Source organism: Gambusia affinis, linkage group LG12 (assembly GCF_019740435.1).
Source record: "Gambusia affinis linkage group LG12, SWU_Gaff_1.0, whole genome shotgun sequence".
NCBI lineage: Eukaryota > Metazoa > Chordata > Actinopteri > Cyprinodontiformes > Poeciliidae > Gambusia > Gambusia affinis.
The window spans coordinates 420,866-437,765 of NC_057879.1; the positions used below are offsets into that span (position 1 = coordinate 420,866).

The 16,900-nt window shown below is 39.5% G+C and overlaps 1 protein-coding gene across 5 annotated transcripts in view; it reads right to left on the reverse strand.

Annotated features, from left to right (window-relative positions):
* Positions 1-1,803: 1,803 nt before the first annotated feature.
* Positions 1,804-16,900, reverse strand: part of asph (aspartate beta-hydroxylase) — a 35,771-nt gene continuing 20,674 nt past the window's right edge. For all 5 annotated transcript variants that reach the window (XM_044133390.1, XM_044133387.1, XM_044133389.1 and 2 more), the window contains 7 exons: positions 8,589-8,678; positions 7,817-7,909; positions 7,239-7,315; positions 6,545-6,613; positions 5,176-5,929; positions 5,013-5,036; positions 1,804-4,102 (listed from right to left, as the gene is read on the reverse strand). In XM_044133390.1, coding sequence (XP_043989325.1) covers positions 4,092-4,102; positions 5,013-5,036; positions 5,176-5,929; positions 6,545-6,613; positions 7,239-7,315; positions 7,817-7,909; positions 8,589-8,678 — 1,118 coding nt within the window. In that variant the 3' untranslated portion in view covers positions 1,804-4,091. The remainder of the gene's footprint in view (positions 4,103-5,012; positions 5,037-5,175; positions 5,930-6,544; positions 6,614-7,238; positions 7,316-7,816; positions 7,910-8,588; positions 8,679-16,900) is intronic.

The following is a 16,900-nucleotide window of genomic DNA, read 5'->3' on the forward strand; positions in this document are numbered from 1 at the left end:
ATATTAGAATACAACATGAGATAAAAAATTAAAAAAAGAATCTTTATCCCAGATGATGTTTTTTTTTTAATTGTGTCTCCATGTACATTATATGATGTGCTTAATGAAGGGGACTAAAACGATTTGAAGGAACAAATGCACTCTGAGTGCACCCTCAAAATGCATTCATTGCATTGAGTTTGTACTGAATGCAAACCCATTTTGCATTCAGTACACGAGTCCCCAAATCCTCACTGAACTTGTCTCTTCAGGTCCAATGTGAAGTTCACATTGGACCTGAAGAAGCCTGGATTCTGTGCATCTCCACTGTTCCTCCACATTGATTTCAAAATAAAATACTAACATTACTTTCATCTGAAAGAGACTTTGGATCACTGAGAAACTGTGCAGGTCTTGGATTTAAGTTCTCAGGTTCAGAGGTGTCTTGACCCGAGGTTGTTGCCCGTCTCCCAAAAGCATCTGACTGTGGTGGTTTTTGAAGTGGTGACTTCCTCCTCATTCCACTCTTTCTGGGTCTCTGCTAGATTCTGAAATCTTCTCTGTTTGATAATACTTTAAAGCCCACAGTCATATCTTTTACTGGTGCATCTTCTCCTGCCACATTTTTTCCTTCCACTAGACTTTCCATTGAGAGGTTTGGACACAGCTCTCTGTCAACAGCCCTCCTTAGCTATGAACTTTGGAGGCTATCAATGATGGTCTTCTGATGATGATGGCCAGTTGGGTCTGCATTCTTCCCCGTAATTTAAAGCAGTGTAATGATACCTAGTGACAACCTGTGCAGGTGCTTTTAGTTTAGATGATTAATGTGTCAAACTCAGTTGACAACGTCCATCCCCTGTAAAAATCAATATTCTTTGCACCTGCATACTCTGCATTTAACGACTGGATAAAATTATATTTCAGTTTCAAGTGCACCGTTTTTCTCATAAGGGTCATAAGGGTTATGTCTGCATATAACCCTAACCCCATCCATACATCTATGACTATGTTTGTGCCATATATGCATGTACACGAATATGCCCCTTATTATTTATTATTGTTGTTATTTTTTTATTTTATTATTATTATTATTTTGCTTTGATTGCCATCTACTTAAATTAAGGGTTAATTAAGCCCACCACGTCTTAAAATTGTAAGTCATACTTTTAAAAAAACTTTCTTTTACCATTTTTCTGTACTTTTTAAAATACAAGAGCTTTGTCTGATTAATTGCTCTATTGTTTTATTCTTTTTGTAGGTTTCTGTAAAGTGCAGTGAATGGGAATGTTTTGTTATTGATCCTCACTGTTCCTAGGAAGGAGAAATGTCAGTTTGTCTGCAGTAACACTGGAATACTGTGACACTGTATTAAAAGTCCTTGGGGAAACATTTTTCACATTTCCTCTAAAGTACAAGGCTTCACCTCATGGACAATAGACTTCTGACTGTTCTGACAGTCAGAAATGTTTACAGATCTATGTCTGTTTTTCTAGATAAAATGTAATAATGCCATTATTTTCACATTATTGGCATTGCCTGCCAATAAATTTGTGTTTGGTAGGAGTGAATGGTATGTTATGATGTAGTGCATGAATTAACATTACTCCCAAACCTTTGATTCAATATAAAAACAGAAATGCACATATAGAGCCACATTCAGATGATAGTTGAAATGGAGACAGTTTGTTCGCCTGCGGGTGTGTGACCCAAACCTCTTCGGCTCAAACTACAAGAGTTTGAACCTTTATACTCTGACGATAGGCTTGACATTAATGATAGTGTATGTTACCAAAAGACAGAAAAATGCTGGACACATTAATGTGTTGTCCCAAACATTTTATTGTAGCTCCCAGAACAGTTTTTACAGAAAACTATGCCACTTCAAAAATCAAAAACAAACCATGGTGGCATGACAATAATTTATTCCCCACAATCACTGTGCAGAGTAGAGCAGCAGGTCTGCAGACTGAAACAGAGAACACAGACAGAGGCAGCCAGTCAGCCTGATGCTGAGGCGGGTCAGGCTGGGAATGTCTTCATCATTAGTGCTGAAGATCTGGTTCACAGGGATTCTCTGGTGTGACCTGGCTGCTCTGTGCCTTTAACTTTTTGCTCTACTGTTTATTTCATAACACACTGAAAGTGGCCTGGTCCCTTCAACCTGCCGGTCACACAGCTTATGGCTTTAGAACAGAACGCTTCTTAAAACAGGCTTTATGCCGTTTCTCTTGACGTTTAGAAAGGTTCATTTTACAAATCTAGAAGCTCTTTTAGTAAAGTTTGTAATGTTCAACACTAAAAAGGTCTTTCAGTTCACAGCCACTTACAAAGGATGAGGAAGTTAAAAAAAAACAACTAAACAGTTACAGGACAGCTCAGGTCCCCAACAATGTGACGGGTTAGAGACACCAATGCGGCGCTGCAGGGACTGGACCGTTTCATCACTGTCTCTGATTGGTGGCGTGTCAGTGGATTTCAGCAGAAGCTTAGTGATGGATGCTCAGTTTACAAGCCAGCTTCTGCAGTATTCAGAATACAGTTCTGTATATGGACATTAAAATCAATCATGGTTGGATTTGGAGGAAAATATTTAATCAGGTTTGTATGTCATGAAGGTAAAAGAAAATGGTGGAATAATAAAAAGTTATCCCTTTAAGACAGAACGGGGAATTAAACAACACAATTCGACTCACAGCTAGTTGAAGCTAAGGGTGTCCCGATCCGGTATCAGAAACTGGTCCGATAGATGAGCATCAGATTATATCGGCCTGCATTTAAAACCTCTGGAAGAAGCACACTGATATTTAGCATTCTGAGCATTTAGCACTATCTCCATCCACAGGCAGTCACATTTAACAATAAATGGGTCGGTTGTCCTCATACATGTTTTGACTACTGGAGTAAAATCACTTGATCAAGCCTTTTCAAACACTGCACACTACAAAATAAGTAATAAAAGTCTCTTTAATTTGTGCTGACATTGCATCTGGTTAATATCAGCATTAGCCAAAACTGATAAAGTTGTATTGGGACACTCCTGGCTGAAGTTTCCTCAAAAATATAATGGCTGATCTATTTGACACACCATGAGTCAGAAGGATTGGATGTGATGGAGTGAAAATGCTTCAGTGCAGCCTGAAGCCACAGTTCACACTTCAGGACTGAAGCTTCACTTTAAAACTTCTGACAACTTGTTTTCTGTTCAGGTGATGATACCAGAGAAACAGAACTTACAGAACAAATAGTCAGTCAGTCACACTGACAGGAGGAAGAAGAGGTAAAGTCTCAAACCAAGACATCCTGATTACAAGGGCTCAGAAAAAACTGATTGGATAAACGCTCAACAGACAACTCAATCTCACTCACACACACACACACACACCCACACACACACACAGAGTTTTCTGTCAGAGTGCAGGTCCTAGCATATGGCTCATCCAGGAGTGGTCATTCATCTGGCCTGGAGCGGGCAGAGGGAGGTGTGGGGGTGGTGAGGTGAGGTGAATGCTGCCTCACCTTTGCATAGGATCAGAAGTGGCCAGAGCTGACCTCAACATTTACATGAAAGAAGGAGCAGAGCCGACTGGACTGACTGCATGAACACAGAACCAGGTTCTAGTCAGGAGACAGGAAAAGTGCTCTGGCTGCTTTCAGACCAACGTTTCAGATTAAAGTTTGACTTCATCACTAACGTTAATTAAACTGCAGCAGAATCTGGCTCTAAAACAAAATTATTACACAGAAAAACTCAAAAATGAAGCTAAGAAATAGTTTGATATTGCAGGTAGACACACACATATCCCAAACATTCCCAAACTCCGAGCAACTTATGTTGCTGAAACCCCCCCCCCAAAAAACCCCCCAACAACAAACAGAAAGGAATGATGAAAATACAGGATGGGGAAAAACAAACAGCAATACCGTTGTAGCAAACAATTTATCCAAAGTCTCACATTTTTACTAAAGGAACATTTTAAAAAGAGGAAGTGAAGATGGGGGTGGGGTTGTCATGGAGATTTCTCTGTACGTGGAGAAATGCATGACTCTGAGCGAGCTCAGATCGCGCTGATCCATCAGCGGCTCCATCAGCACAGTGAGCGCTGCTGCCTCTACGTTTCTGCTGGAAGGAAGAAACACAGATAGCAAATTCCTTCTGGTATCTCTTGTTTGGCATCTGAACACAGTAAATACTGGCCAAGATTTATTGCAAGCCTTCATATACATTCAAAGTTATGGTAATGATTTAGCAAAACAGCAGTCTTTACAAGTAGTGAGAATGTTTGGTCTGCTGCTTCTCCAGGTCCAGGTTTGTGATCTGAACCAGGTGTGTGTGCATGAGAGCAGCTGAAACACTGAGCATTACATGTTAGGAGGGTCCAACCACAGCACAGAACTTATGAAGAGGGAGGACAGCGTTTCTCTGAATTTTATCTGCACATGAATAAAGTGAAGCAGCACTGATGTTCAGTTTGGAGCCAAATCCAGACAAAGTTATGACAACATTTCATTTCTGGAAAAAGTCTTTTTGTAATGAATTTGAATTGAAAATAGTGTTGATGTGCAGTGCAAGTTTTAAAGTTCTACTTTGGTTTCCTCTCACCAGAGAGCACCATAAATGTTTCCATCATGGTCTTCTGTTGAAAGCAAGGTGCATATAGAGTCTTAAGGAATTGGATCAGGAGGTTTTCACCAAGAGAGAACAAATGGGCAGATTTCTTATAGAGCTGAGTTGTGTAGATTGAATGATTATCTCTATTATTACAGCTTATCACAGCTTCTATATTGTTTGCTGCGGTTCTTTTACAGACTTGTGGCAAACCTCTTCCCTATCTTCCAGAAAGGCCAGCTTGTGCCATGCATGTCTAACAGCTGCTGGTGTGTGCGCCCACACACACACACACACACACACACACACACACACACACACACACACACACACACACCCAGGCCCACACTCACACACACACAGTGTGAGAAGTGAGCCCAGGAGGACCATTCACATGAGAAGAACATGTCCAAAGAGTACCCACCTTCCTCTGCTTCCTCTCCTTTATCTGTAGATTAACAGGGAAACAGAAAGTATGAAGAGAATGGTGCTTAAAGTGCAGGAAGGTTGATCAACACATATTTGAACACCAGAACCAAACTACTTGAACTTAAGCTTGAGGTTTTTTTTCCAAGTTCTATTCTCACCTGGAACTGATTGATCCTCCTCTAATTCTTCAGGAATTTCCTCCAGAGCAGCGGCATTTGTGGCTTCTTCAACCTCCCTCACGTCCTCTACAGGCTCCTCCTCCTCTGCAGGCTCCTCCTCCTCTAGAGGCTCCTCCTCCTCTGCAGGCTCCTCCTCCTCTAGAGGCTCCTCCTCCTCTGCAGGCTCCTCCTCCTCTGCAGGCTCCTCCTCCTCTAGAGGCTCCTCCTCCTCTAGAGGCTCCTCCTCCTCTACAGGCTCCTCCTCCTCTGCAGGCTCCTCCTCCTCTGCAGGCTCCTCCTCCTCTGCAGGCTCCTCCTCCTCTGCAGGCTCCTTCTTGTCATCAGCTATGGTTGGTTCTTCTGAGAAAGTTTCCTTTTCCTCCACAGCTGCTTCTTGTTTTTCTACAACAGCTTCCTCTGGGGGCTCTGTCTCCTCCTCAGCTACATCCTCTGAGTGTCCAGCTTCTTCTTCTGCAGGCCCCTCCCCATCAGGCTCCTCTGAAGGAGCTTCTCCTATTTCCTCCACAGGTTCTTCCTCTTCTTCTGTGGTAGCTACGCTCTCCACAGCTTCTTCTGCGAAGGTCTCCTCTGCCTCTTCCTCAGCGGGAGCATCCTCCTCCTCCTCGTCCTCCTGCTGGTGAACTGGCTCCTCCAGAACTCCAGCAGGAGGTTTCTCCTCCTCTGTGGGCTGATCAGAGTTCTCGGTGTGTTCTGCATCCCTGGCCTCCTCAGTTTCCTCCTCAGCTGCCTCCTCCTGAGGCAGAAATACTTCACTTACTGAAAAACACACCTACACTTCCTGTTTACAGCTACAGCTGCAGCTCAAGGAAGTAGAACAGCAAGAAATGTTCAGTCATTTTAGTAATTCAAAAGAAAACTGAGGTCCATTCATTAAACACAGAATAATGTATTTACCGTAAGCTGTTATTTCTGAGATCAATTCTAGCTATAAGCCTCAACCCTCTGAATATTTTAATTTTCTGAGAAACTGAATTTCAGGTTTTCCTTTGCTGCAATAAATTCATCAAACATGACAGAAGTAAATGCCTGAGATGGAGCCGTTTGTTAAATCTGTATGTGTTTTTATTCCAGAAATCCACATGAGTTTCAGTTTTAGAGCTGAATACAAACAACAATCCTTGTTATGCTATTTTAATCTGTAGATATGGAATTCTATAAGGTGCTTTATGTAATAGGTAGATTTCAAAAGCAGGATTTTTCACCCTAGTATTAAATGCATAGCTGCACACCTGGACCTAGTTAAGATACTTTTATTTACTTTATTCCACATCCAAACTTCCAGTAGTAATAGTAGCATTAAAAAGCAGTTATTACCACCGTGATGTAACAGAATGATCATGTGACAGACCTCCACAGGTGTGTCCTCCTGTGCAGCAGGAAGCTCCTCCTCAAGCACCTCTGGATCCTCCTCTATCACCTAAAACATCACATGGAAATGTTACCCACTTGAAATCAAACATTTAACTAAACTGATAAGAACAGTTCTGAACTGGAAGGAAGACTAATATGTATTGTATTACATATATGTAACCTGCATTAAGGACTATTATTCTGTGAATATGGGATGAACTGTTTATCCTCAATGAATGCACAGAAAAGGGAAATACGCCGGCTCCAGTCTTAAGGTTTTACTTCAGTAATGGAGAATCCCACCCACTCTTGTGAAGCTGACTGGGATTAATGCCCAGCTGGTGAGTACAGGATGTGTGGACAGGAGGAGCTGATGAAGCTCAGTGTCCAGCATGTAAAGGGCTTTGAGGCTGCAGTTTTAATGTGTGCAAAGTTCTGGCCGTGGCCAGCTAAGATCGTTTCTGATGGCTTTCTTGGAACTAATTTGGGTCAGTTGTAGAATAAAACTCCAGCACGTCAGCTAATAAGCTCCAACTAGCTGACCAACCAGACTGTCTACGACCCATAATTCCTTTGGTTTCTGGTCAACCAATCAATAAACGACAAAACATTTCAGTTTCAACATGTAAGCAGACCGAAAACATCCCAAAATAAAAAGTGAGCTGGAGATTAACTTGCTGGACTGTTCTAACCTCAGGAATCTTCTTGGGTTCTGGTTCTGGTTCTGGTTCCACCATCTTAGGGTCAGCAGGTACTTCAGGTTCAGCTTCTAGGACAGAGAAGCAGAGAAGTGTTCTATGTCCATGAAGCTTTCTGAGTCGGTCAGAACCCCCTCACAGCTCAGACCCACACCTGGATCATTAGAACCTGCTGTATATGGTCCACATTCTGCCAGTGGTGCTGATGTGAGACCACAGATTTCTGTTGGCTGAATGTTCTACTACTATCAGCCCAGGGCAGGAGGTCAAACTTATTTGTATTTCAGGTCACATGAAGACCATGTGTTTAGATCATGAGTGATCTAGAAACAGCTGGTTGTAGCAGAACCTATTGATCAAACAACCCATTAATGAACTGTTCAAAAAATGGACAAATAGCTGCTTTTCAGTAGTATTTGAAAGTTCTAATTGGAGGCCACATAAATAACTATTGTGGTCTGGATGTGGCCTGCAGGCCTCCAGTTTGACACTGGCATAGACAATCACTGACATCCCTGCTAACAATGAAGAGATCTACACTTATTATAATAATACCATTTGCAGACAGTCACCTAGTGAGGGCGCTGCAGTCTCCTCTACCACAGCAGCTTCAATCTCATCCTCAGTCAGATCTTCCACAGGCTCTGGGTCCGGTTCAACTATGGCTGAGCAAAGATCAGGACATAAAGAGAGTTATACTTCAGCACCAAAGAGCTGCTGTCTGAAAACCTACGATAAGTCACATGCATCTGCTTATGGATGAGGTAAATACTGCTAATGTCAAGCTTAAACATTGATAATTCGAATGGTTTAGGAATGACATATTTGGTGTAATGCACTAGTTTTAAATTTGAAAGTTGTTATCTTTGGCTTTCTCTGTAGATCCAACTAATGAAGTGGAACCCAACACCACCCATGTTAGGACTGAGAACCGAGTGTTCAGGATCCAATTCTAAACATTTTTATGTTGTCCATAATGTAATAACCCTGTTTCATCCCCTTCATGTAGAAATTTACACTGGAGTAAAACCAAGAGATGCAAATCTAAAAACAAAATATTCAATTTGCAACAGCAAAAATAAGATCTGAAAATAGGTAGAACAGGACTGAAAATGAATAAAAAGGAAAAGTCAAGTCCAAATATAAAAAGTACCCATGTGGTTATAATCAAAATTAATTTGAGAGCCAAACTGTTACCAGTTCTGAAATGTATCAATACCTTGTTTCAGACAACAATAATCTTAATCTGCTAAACTTGAAATCCTGTGAGGAGCGGTCCTGCTGAGGCGTCAGTTCAGCCTGACCTGACCTGCTGAGGAGGGTCAAACCTGGAACATGTGGTACCTTCTGGTGTCGGTTCCGGTTCCTCAGCATCCACAGCAGGAGCAGAATCCTCACTACGGGTGAAGGCGTCAGCAGCCTTTTCTTTCAGTCCTATATTAAATAATGCACAGATTGTTGGTAGGTCGCATGTAAGAGTGAAGAACAGATGAAGAGTGCACAGGTTTGTGTAATACTGTCATGTATGTAGAGCTTTTCAGAGGTATTCACATCCTGTCACTTTTACCCATCATGACCAGAAACTTCTAGATTTCTACACACCACAGCAAATTGTGAAGTAAAAGGTTTGTTTAATATTATATGGTGACTTAAAAAGGTCTTTAAAAAAAGAGAGACTTTGTTAATGAATGAATAATTGATTTTAAAATACTGATCACCGATTACCCAAATCGGGGCTGATTCATTAGTGGTCCTGTTAGGTAAATTGTATATATTATTATCAAATATTTGTTGTTTCATGTAGCCTTTAGTTTTACCTATATAATGTTCTTGACTTATATACCTTTAAAGTTTTATTTTAGCCTAAAGAATGTTTGTGTTGTTGTTTTGCTCTGTTTCTTTCCTCCAGAAAGTCTCTGAAGAAAAGCAGTGACGACCAGGTCCAACCGGGTTCATCGCTCAGCAGAAACCTCGGCCTTCCTGACCTGTTAGATCGCTGTAAAACTGTCGCAGTGAAGACGTACAACTTGCTGTTTTACTCTGTGTCTGGAACAGAAGAATCTAGTGTGTAGATAACATGTGTCTAGATAGTGACTAACATTTGCTTTGAGAAAATGCAACGCTCTGTGTGACAGGGATCCTAACAGCAATAAAAAGGGAGAACGGACACATATGTTTTCAGAAACGGAGATTTGTAACTGAAAACATTTCTCTGGCTCTTTCTCCTCACGAGTACAAAAGAATCTAACTCTCTTGTCTTTCTTGTGTTTGTTTAATTTGTCTTTAATAGGTGTTAAACCTGACAGGTCCACTCATCTGTTTTAACGACCAGCAGCTCGTCATCTAGAGTGTTCTGGATTTACCTCCATCATTCTTCTCATTCGGTTTGACCAGCCCCCCCCCCCCGGCCCTGCTGAAGAAAGATGCTGCCATTTCATGGTGCAGTGGGTGTGTTCAGAGTGTCGGTCTTCCAGCACTCATCGCCTTTGGTTTACCATCTCCGAGAGGTTTAAACCTTGGAGTCTTGTTTTATGACTGAATCCAGTTTTAAACCCCTACATTCAGTTCCCTGCTGTGTTCCTTGGACTTCATGTGTTTATTCACTAAAATCCAATAAGCTGCATTTCAGTGCATTCTTTGCAATAAACCTTTGGGTATTTACAGACTTCATTCCCACTATGTCTTTCTGATCAACTTGTTTTAATGGTTTAGGTTTCCTTTGCAGTCAGCAGCCTCTCCCAGCATTTCAACATTCTAGTATTGCTAAAATATGGCTAATTAAAAACACGCTTTTGTAACTTTGTCAATTTACTAATATTTTTTTACAGTAGATTTGAACTGCATTATGTTTGTCCATTTTCTTCACTGTTAACCAACGTGGCTAAGTACAATCCAGGATTTCACACAAACGTCTTTGTGTTAAAATGTATAACTACAGATGCTACCCCAAAATAATGTCGACAGAGCTGTGTATAGAAAATGAAATTGTAAGGAAAACAGTGAAGACCTAAAGCTGCTGTTACAGTTTCCCGTGACAACAAGTCAAAACGTGAGGACATGGAACAGAATATGAGAAACATCAAGTGCCATAATGTGTATGAAGCATATGTGTTGTTTCTCATGCACTTCTGCTCTGAATAGATTGGGGTGTCAAACTCCAAACCTGAAGGACTAGAGTTTGACACCTGTGGACTAGAGAGTGTATACTGAGACCAATCCAGTGGAATTCAATGTTCTGCTGAATCCTGAATGGATATGAAACCGGATTAAATGTGCAGAAATGCTGCATAGGAGTGTTATTATCTTATGGCATCAAGTCTTCCAACTTCATTGAAATCAAATGCTGATACATAATTTACTTGTGAAGAATACAAAGAACACAAAACAAAAACAAAAAATTTAGTAGTTTTAAACAAGTTACAAGGATGAACGATCTTTATTGGCAAGAGAAAAATCAATTTATTTCATCTTACAAGCTAGGTCCACTAGGTTCTTCAGTCTAGTCAAATATGAATATTGCTCTGATATGCTGTGTGTTAGGGATCATAGATAATGAAAAATTGTACCTAATTTAAGGTACTGTTTTTCATTTTCCATCTATTATTTTAAATAATTTTCACCATAAACGCTACATTAATGGATCTGTAAATGTGGTAACACTTTATTTGATGGGTTGTGAATAAGACTGTCATGAACATGAATAAATCTCCATGAATATTTATGACTGTTGTCATAAAATGTCATTTGGTAAATCATGACACTTTTCATACAAAGTTGACATTATTCAAAATGTCTTTAAGACAACTTGACATCAGATCAATAAATCATGATCTGACATAAATTTGTTACAAAAGTATTACCGATTAAACTTTAAAAATTGTGTAGCTTTATGTTATTAAAGCTACAGTGTAATCAGTAAAGACATTTTACTGACAGTAAAGACATTCATTTGGTAAAGTGATTTACCAAATGACACTTTATCACAACAGTCATAAATATTCATGGAGACTTACTCATGATTATGACGGTGTTATGTCATGTTTATGACAGTGTTATAACATGTTTATGACGGTGTTATAACATGTTTATGACAGTGTTATGTCATGTTTATGACGGTGTTATAACATGTTTATGACGGTGTTATGTCATGTTTATGACGGTGTTATAACATGTTTATGACAGTGTTATAACATGTTTATGACGGTGTTGTCATGTTTATGACGGTGTTATAACATGTTTATGACGGTGTTATGTCATGTTTATGACGGTGTTATGTCATGTTTATGACGGTGTTATAACATGTTTATGACGGTGTTGTCATGTTTATGACGGTGTTGTCATGTTTATGACAGTGTTATAACATGTTTATGACGGTGTTATGTCATGTTTATGACGGTGTTATAACATGTTTATGACGGTGTTGTCATGTTTATGACGGTGTTGTCATGTTTATGACGGTGTTGTCATGTTTATGACGGTGTTATAACATGTTTATGACGGTGTTATAACATGTTTATGACGGTGTTATAACATGTTTATGACAGTGTTATAACATGTTTATGACGGTGTTATAACATGTTTATGACGGTGTTATGTCATGTTTATGACGGTGTTATGTCATGTTTATGACGGTGTTATGTCATGTTTATGACGGTGTTATAACATGTTTATGACGGTGTTATAACATGTTTATGACGGTGTTGTCATGTTTATGACGGTGTTGTCATGTTTATGACAGTGTTATAACATGTTTATGACGGTGTTATGTCATGTTTATGACGGTGTTATGTCATGTTTATGAAGGTGTTATGACATTTTTGTGACGGTGTTTTGTCATGGATAAGACTGTGATGACAGTCATCAGTGTCATCACAGTCTTATTCACAACCCGTCAAATGAAGTGTTACCATAAATGTTAAGCTTCAGAACATAAAAATGAAGACTTTTTTTTTTTCCCCCACCAGGGGGTCCTTTTTGTGGGCTCTAGTGTCCCTTATACCACAGCAGGCTGACAGGAAAGGGGGGGAAGACATTGGGTCCGGGAATCAAACCTGCGACGGCCGCGTCGAGGACTGAAGGCCTCCAAACATGGGGCGCGCTAACCTCCACGCCACCGGAGAATGCCCCAAAAATGAAGACATTTTTAATAGAGAATTTTTTTTATTCTGTGAAAACATTATTTATGGCTTGATTTTTGCCAGTCTGATTAATTTTTCTGGGAAATTCTGTAGAAAGAGTCGACACTTTTGTGGATATTAATATTTTACACTCAGACATTTAAAAATCTATTGAGCAATTAGATTTTTTTTTAATTCACCAAAAAAGAACAAAAACAGATAATAAGAGATGTTATTGAGGTGTGACTTCATGACTCTTTGCTCTGATAGGCTGCATCAGACTCATCACAACAGTGCAAATGGAAGGACTGGTTTCCATACAAAGATCAGCTGATTGCATTGCCTCCATTTAAAGAATCATATTTAAACAAAAGAGGAATCACAGATATAACAGGTCAGGACCTATAGTCCAATCATTTAGAGGTTCTGTTATTTATTACACAGGTAATGACTATTCAGTATAAGATATATTGACTACCAGCCCACCAATCAAAAATGGCTGTGACTGGGATTGCCCTTCTTATAAACTGTACAGAGCTCTGAGTTTATTTTTTGCCTCCTTTAACAGATTTCTCAGCTCTAATTTTCTTCCATTTTTCTTTGAGAGTCAATTTCACCTTTTCTTCATTTTTTATTTCTTTTCCTTGCACTTTTTCCTTTCTTTTCTTTGGTTTCTTTTCCCCTCCCTTATTTTTGGTCTCTTCCTTTTCCTCGCCGTTTTGTTTAAACTTTTCCTTTCGCACTTTTTCCAGGGCCTTTTCTATTTCTTCTTTCTCCATCTTTTCCTCCTCCTCCTTTAGTCTGCTGGCCACTCTCTCCTTCACCCTGGCAGTTATTTCCTTCCTGCCCAGGTCCAGCTCCTTTTCCTCCTCTTCTTTAGCCAGCAGCTGCCTGACTTCAGCCAGAGCCAGCTTAGCCATCTTCTTGGCCTCCACACGTTCATGGATGATTGCCAGCTGCTGCTTCAGAGCCTCCCGAAGCTTTAAGCCAACATCTCTGGGTGAAGGGGATTCTGGGACAGAACCATCAACAACACTGTTTGGTGCTGCACCAATCAGAGGAAGGATGAGCAGCAACACCATGCTCAGGTTCACAGCAGGCAGCCTGGGAAAGTTGGTTTAAATTCAGGATGTCCTTCCACAGCAAATACAGTTGACACCAGAAGTTTACATACACTGAATAAAAAGACACATTTTTTTCCTCACCGTCTCAAGTTAAACCAGACCAAACTTCTTTTGTTTTAGGTCAATTTGAGTTACAAAAATTATTTCTATTTTCCAAATGCCACAATAATGAGAGAAAGCCTATGAAACATATTTATTAAAATCTCAAGTTTACATACTTTCTCCGTATTTGGCAGCTATACCTGGTCCATTCCATCAGACAGAACTGCTGGAACCGAGTCAGGTTTGTAGGCCCTCATTCTCTCATTCTCTCCAGGGAATGAGAGAATGAGAGACCAGGCATCCTCATGACCACTTCTAAACCTAAACACCTAAACCCTACTTTGTAGTCATTATGTAACCTGGCTATATCTTAGGGTCATTATCCATCTACGAGACAAATTTACTATCAGAGTTTAACTTCCTTTCAACAGAAGAACGCAGCAGCTTCAAGCATCAGTAAATGGTTCCCAGGATGAACCAGACTGGAGCAGCTTCATGATACTCTTCCTGATATGTTGGCTCATTTCTGTTGGCCTTCCCATCGTGTCAAAGCAGAAAGCGGTGTGTTCCACGGCCTTGAAATACATCCTCAGGTGTGAATAAGGTTAACTCAAATATGTCAGGGAACCAATCAGAGGTTTCCAAAGCCATGACATCATCATCTGGACATTTCCTCATTGTTTATAGAGACAGTAAACATACAGTAAGCTTCTGATTTTGAAGACATCCATAAATAAATCTGACATATTCTTTCATGCATCAATTCATTTATCAAGTCGTCATTCTGACTTAAAGCAAGATAAGTTTGGTCTGATTCCGTTCAAACCATGAAGTGTTCTGTGTATGTAAACTTGTGGTTTCAATTTTAATCTGTAAATCTCAACAAACCAGTAAACTGAGAATTCATTCAAATGAAAACCAAGTACAGTCACACTTTGTTTAGTCCAAGACCAAAACCATGTAGAAGAGGATTATACTGCATTCATTAGTTCATGCTACACTTGAACACAACACGTCTTCATGCTGCGGCTGTTGCAACTATACCTTTATTAGCTCCTCTGCATACCCCTTCTGCAGGTTTATCATCTGATGTTGCATAAAACAAGATAAGGATTAAAAAAAACTGCTCCTATTCATCTAATATTTACTCGTCAGCTTTGCTTCCTTCATGTTTCCTTCTCTCCTTAGCTGAACACACGCAAAGTGGAAGACGGAGGAAAACGAACCAAACTAGCCATAGCAATAAATCATTTGATACTAGATGTAGAAAAACACACAACAGGTGTTGATTACTGACATTTTCTGAATTTAGTGAGTCAAAACAATTCCAGTCCTGAACAATCCTCTGATCCCCTCATGTTTTTATTCTACACCTTTAAAAGTTCAGAACTCAAAAGCAACAATGACAAACATTAAATATGAAGATATAAATTTTAGTTGAGGAAAAGCATCAGCCACTCCCCTGAATCATTGCTAAACTGTAACATAAAATAACTGCCAAGTCAACTACAAAAACGCCACGCATAAGATATCTGGTGTAACTAGGGGTGTAAAGAGATCTTGTCATATGAGACATTAAAACTAGAACTGCACAATGTACCGTCAATCGTCATGAAAGTGTGTGCAATATTCATCTTACAAAGGACTTTTGGGAGTGCAGTAATTGTTGGCTGATATATTTCAAGGGTTAGGCACTTTTATTTTCCATTCAAATGTAATGTTTAGTCACCTGGACAGTCTGAAAATGTTCACACCGATGTGTAGCAGAGGCAGAAATATAAGCCTTGTGCTTCTAAATGTTCCTCTTCAATTAAGCTGTTTAAATTGCTGTAATGTTTAAGTGTTCATAAATTATTTGATGACCAAAACAAAACAAAAAAAAAACAAAAAAATCAATAAAGCTGATTGTTCAGTTTTGTTTTTCTGATTTTTCTGCTTTGAAGGTTTGTGAACAAGTCACAGCCACAGACGGTTCATTTCACATCAAGAAAAGCCTGTTTTTAAAAATCAGGTGTAAGCCAAGCATTCCTGACTATTCTAGGAGTTCACTGCAAACTGTGACTCAGACAAACACACCCTTCACATTCACTGAATACACCTGCAGCAGATTTCAGCTCAGTAAGTCTGTAACTGTCACTGACAGTGCTGAGACAGGAACTGGCATTCAGAAAATCTGTAGAGGGGAACAAATACTTATCTAATCTGCAGCTTAACAGTGTCTGAAAATCAGTTATGATCCAGTGTTTTAGATAAACGCAGCCAGCTAGATGAGGCACACAGAGAAGATGGAACTGTCAGTGCATATTGTTCAGAGAGAAGAGATCTAGTGAGATCTAGTGAGATCTAGTGAACTTGCTGTGTGACTAAATCTCAATATGTGAAATACTAATTAAAAACACGGCTAGTAACATGATATGGGAAATACAGTGTCTTCTATCACAGAAGAGAAAAATGTGGTAATTTGTCATTGGTAATAAAATGGTCACTATTGGCACAAAACCAATAGTGACCATTTTATTACCAATGACAGATTAGGGGGAATAATAAATACTAGGTTCATGTTTAAAAACATGAACGAATGGAATCATTATTTTTGCGTGGCTAAAAGGTAGAGCTGTACTAACAAGTCAGTGTAATGAAATCTATTTGAACAGCTGGTTTCACTAAGAAATGAGAGGCTATAAGTCCAAAAGATTTAAATAAATTTTAGATCCAGGTTTGTTATGAAAGTAGTTACAACCACAAACTATTGCAGTAAATTTGAGCTTGATATTCCCCATCACAAATGTTAATAATCTGTAATTTGAGTAAATCTCATTAGATTCCCTTCAGCACAATAATCCGGCTTTCTTTGGGGAATAAATGTCTGACATAAAATCCTTTCATAAATCTGATAATATTTCACAGTTTAGTATGAAGTTGAGATACATCACACATCGCCAGAGGAAGCACCTCCAGGTGTGGTTTCCACATTCCTACTGCATTCTGGGTACTAACCATTCATGTACTAGAACATTTTCATTTGTTTTATTCCAAATACAAAAGGTTTATTCTTATCAGTGAAGAAAATTTGCTCAATATAAAACTAAATTGTTCTAAACTTGAAAGTGGCATAAAAAAGGCAGAAATGCATTTAAACTGTACAAATGTGTAGCAGCTGATTTCAGCTCAGGTTTCTGACATGCAGCGGAGCCTCAACACATTTCAGGATTTTTACAGTGTTACTGGCTGTTGTCAACAGGCTTGTGCAGAAAATATACATTGACTGGCCAAAAAAAAATTTAATTAAAATAAAAAAATTGCCACCAAAATGGTCACTGACATTTGTTCTGACCGCCCTTAGCTCTCCGCTGTGGACTTGCTTCAATAAGCT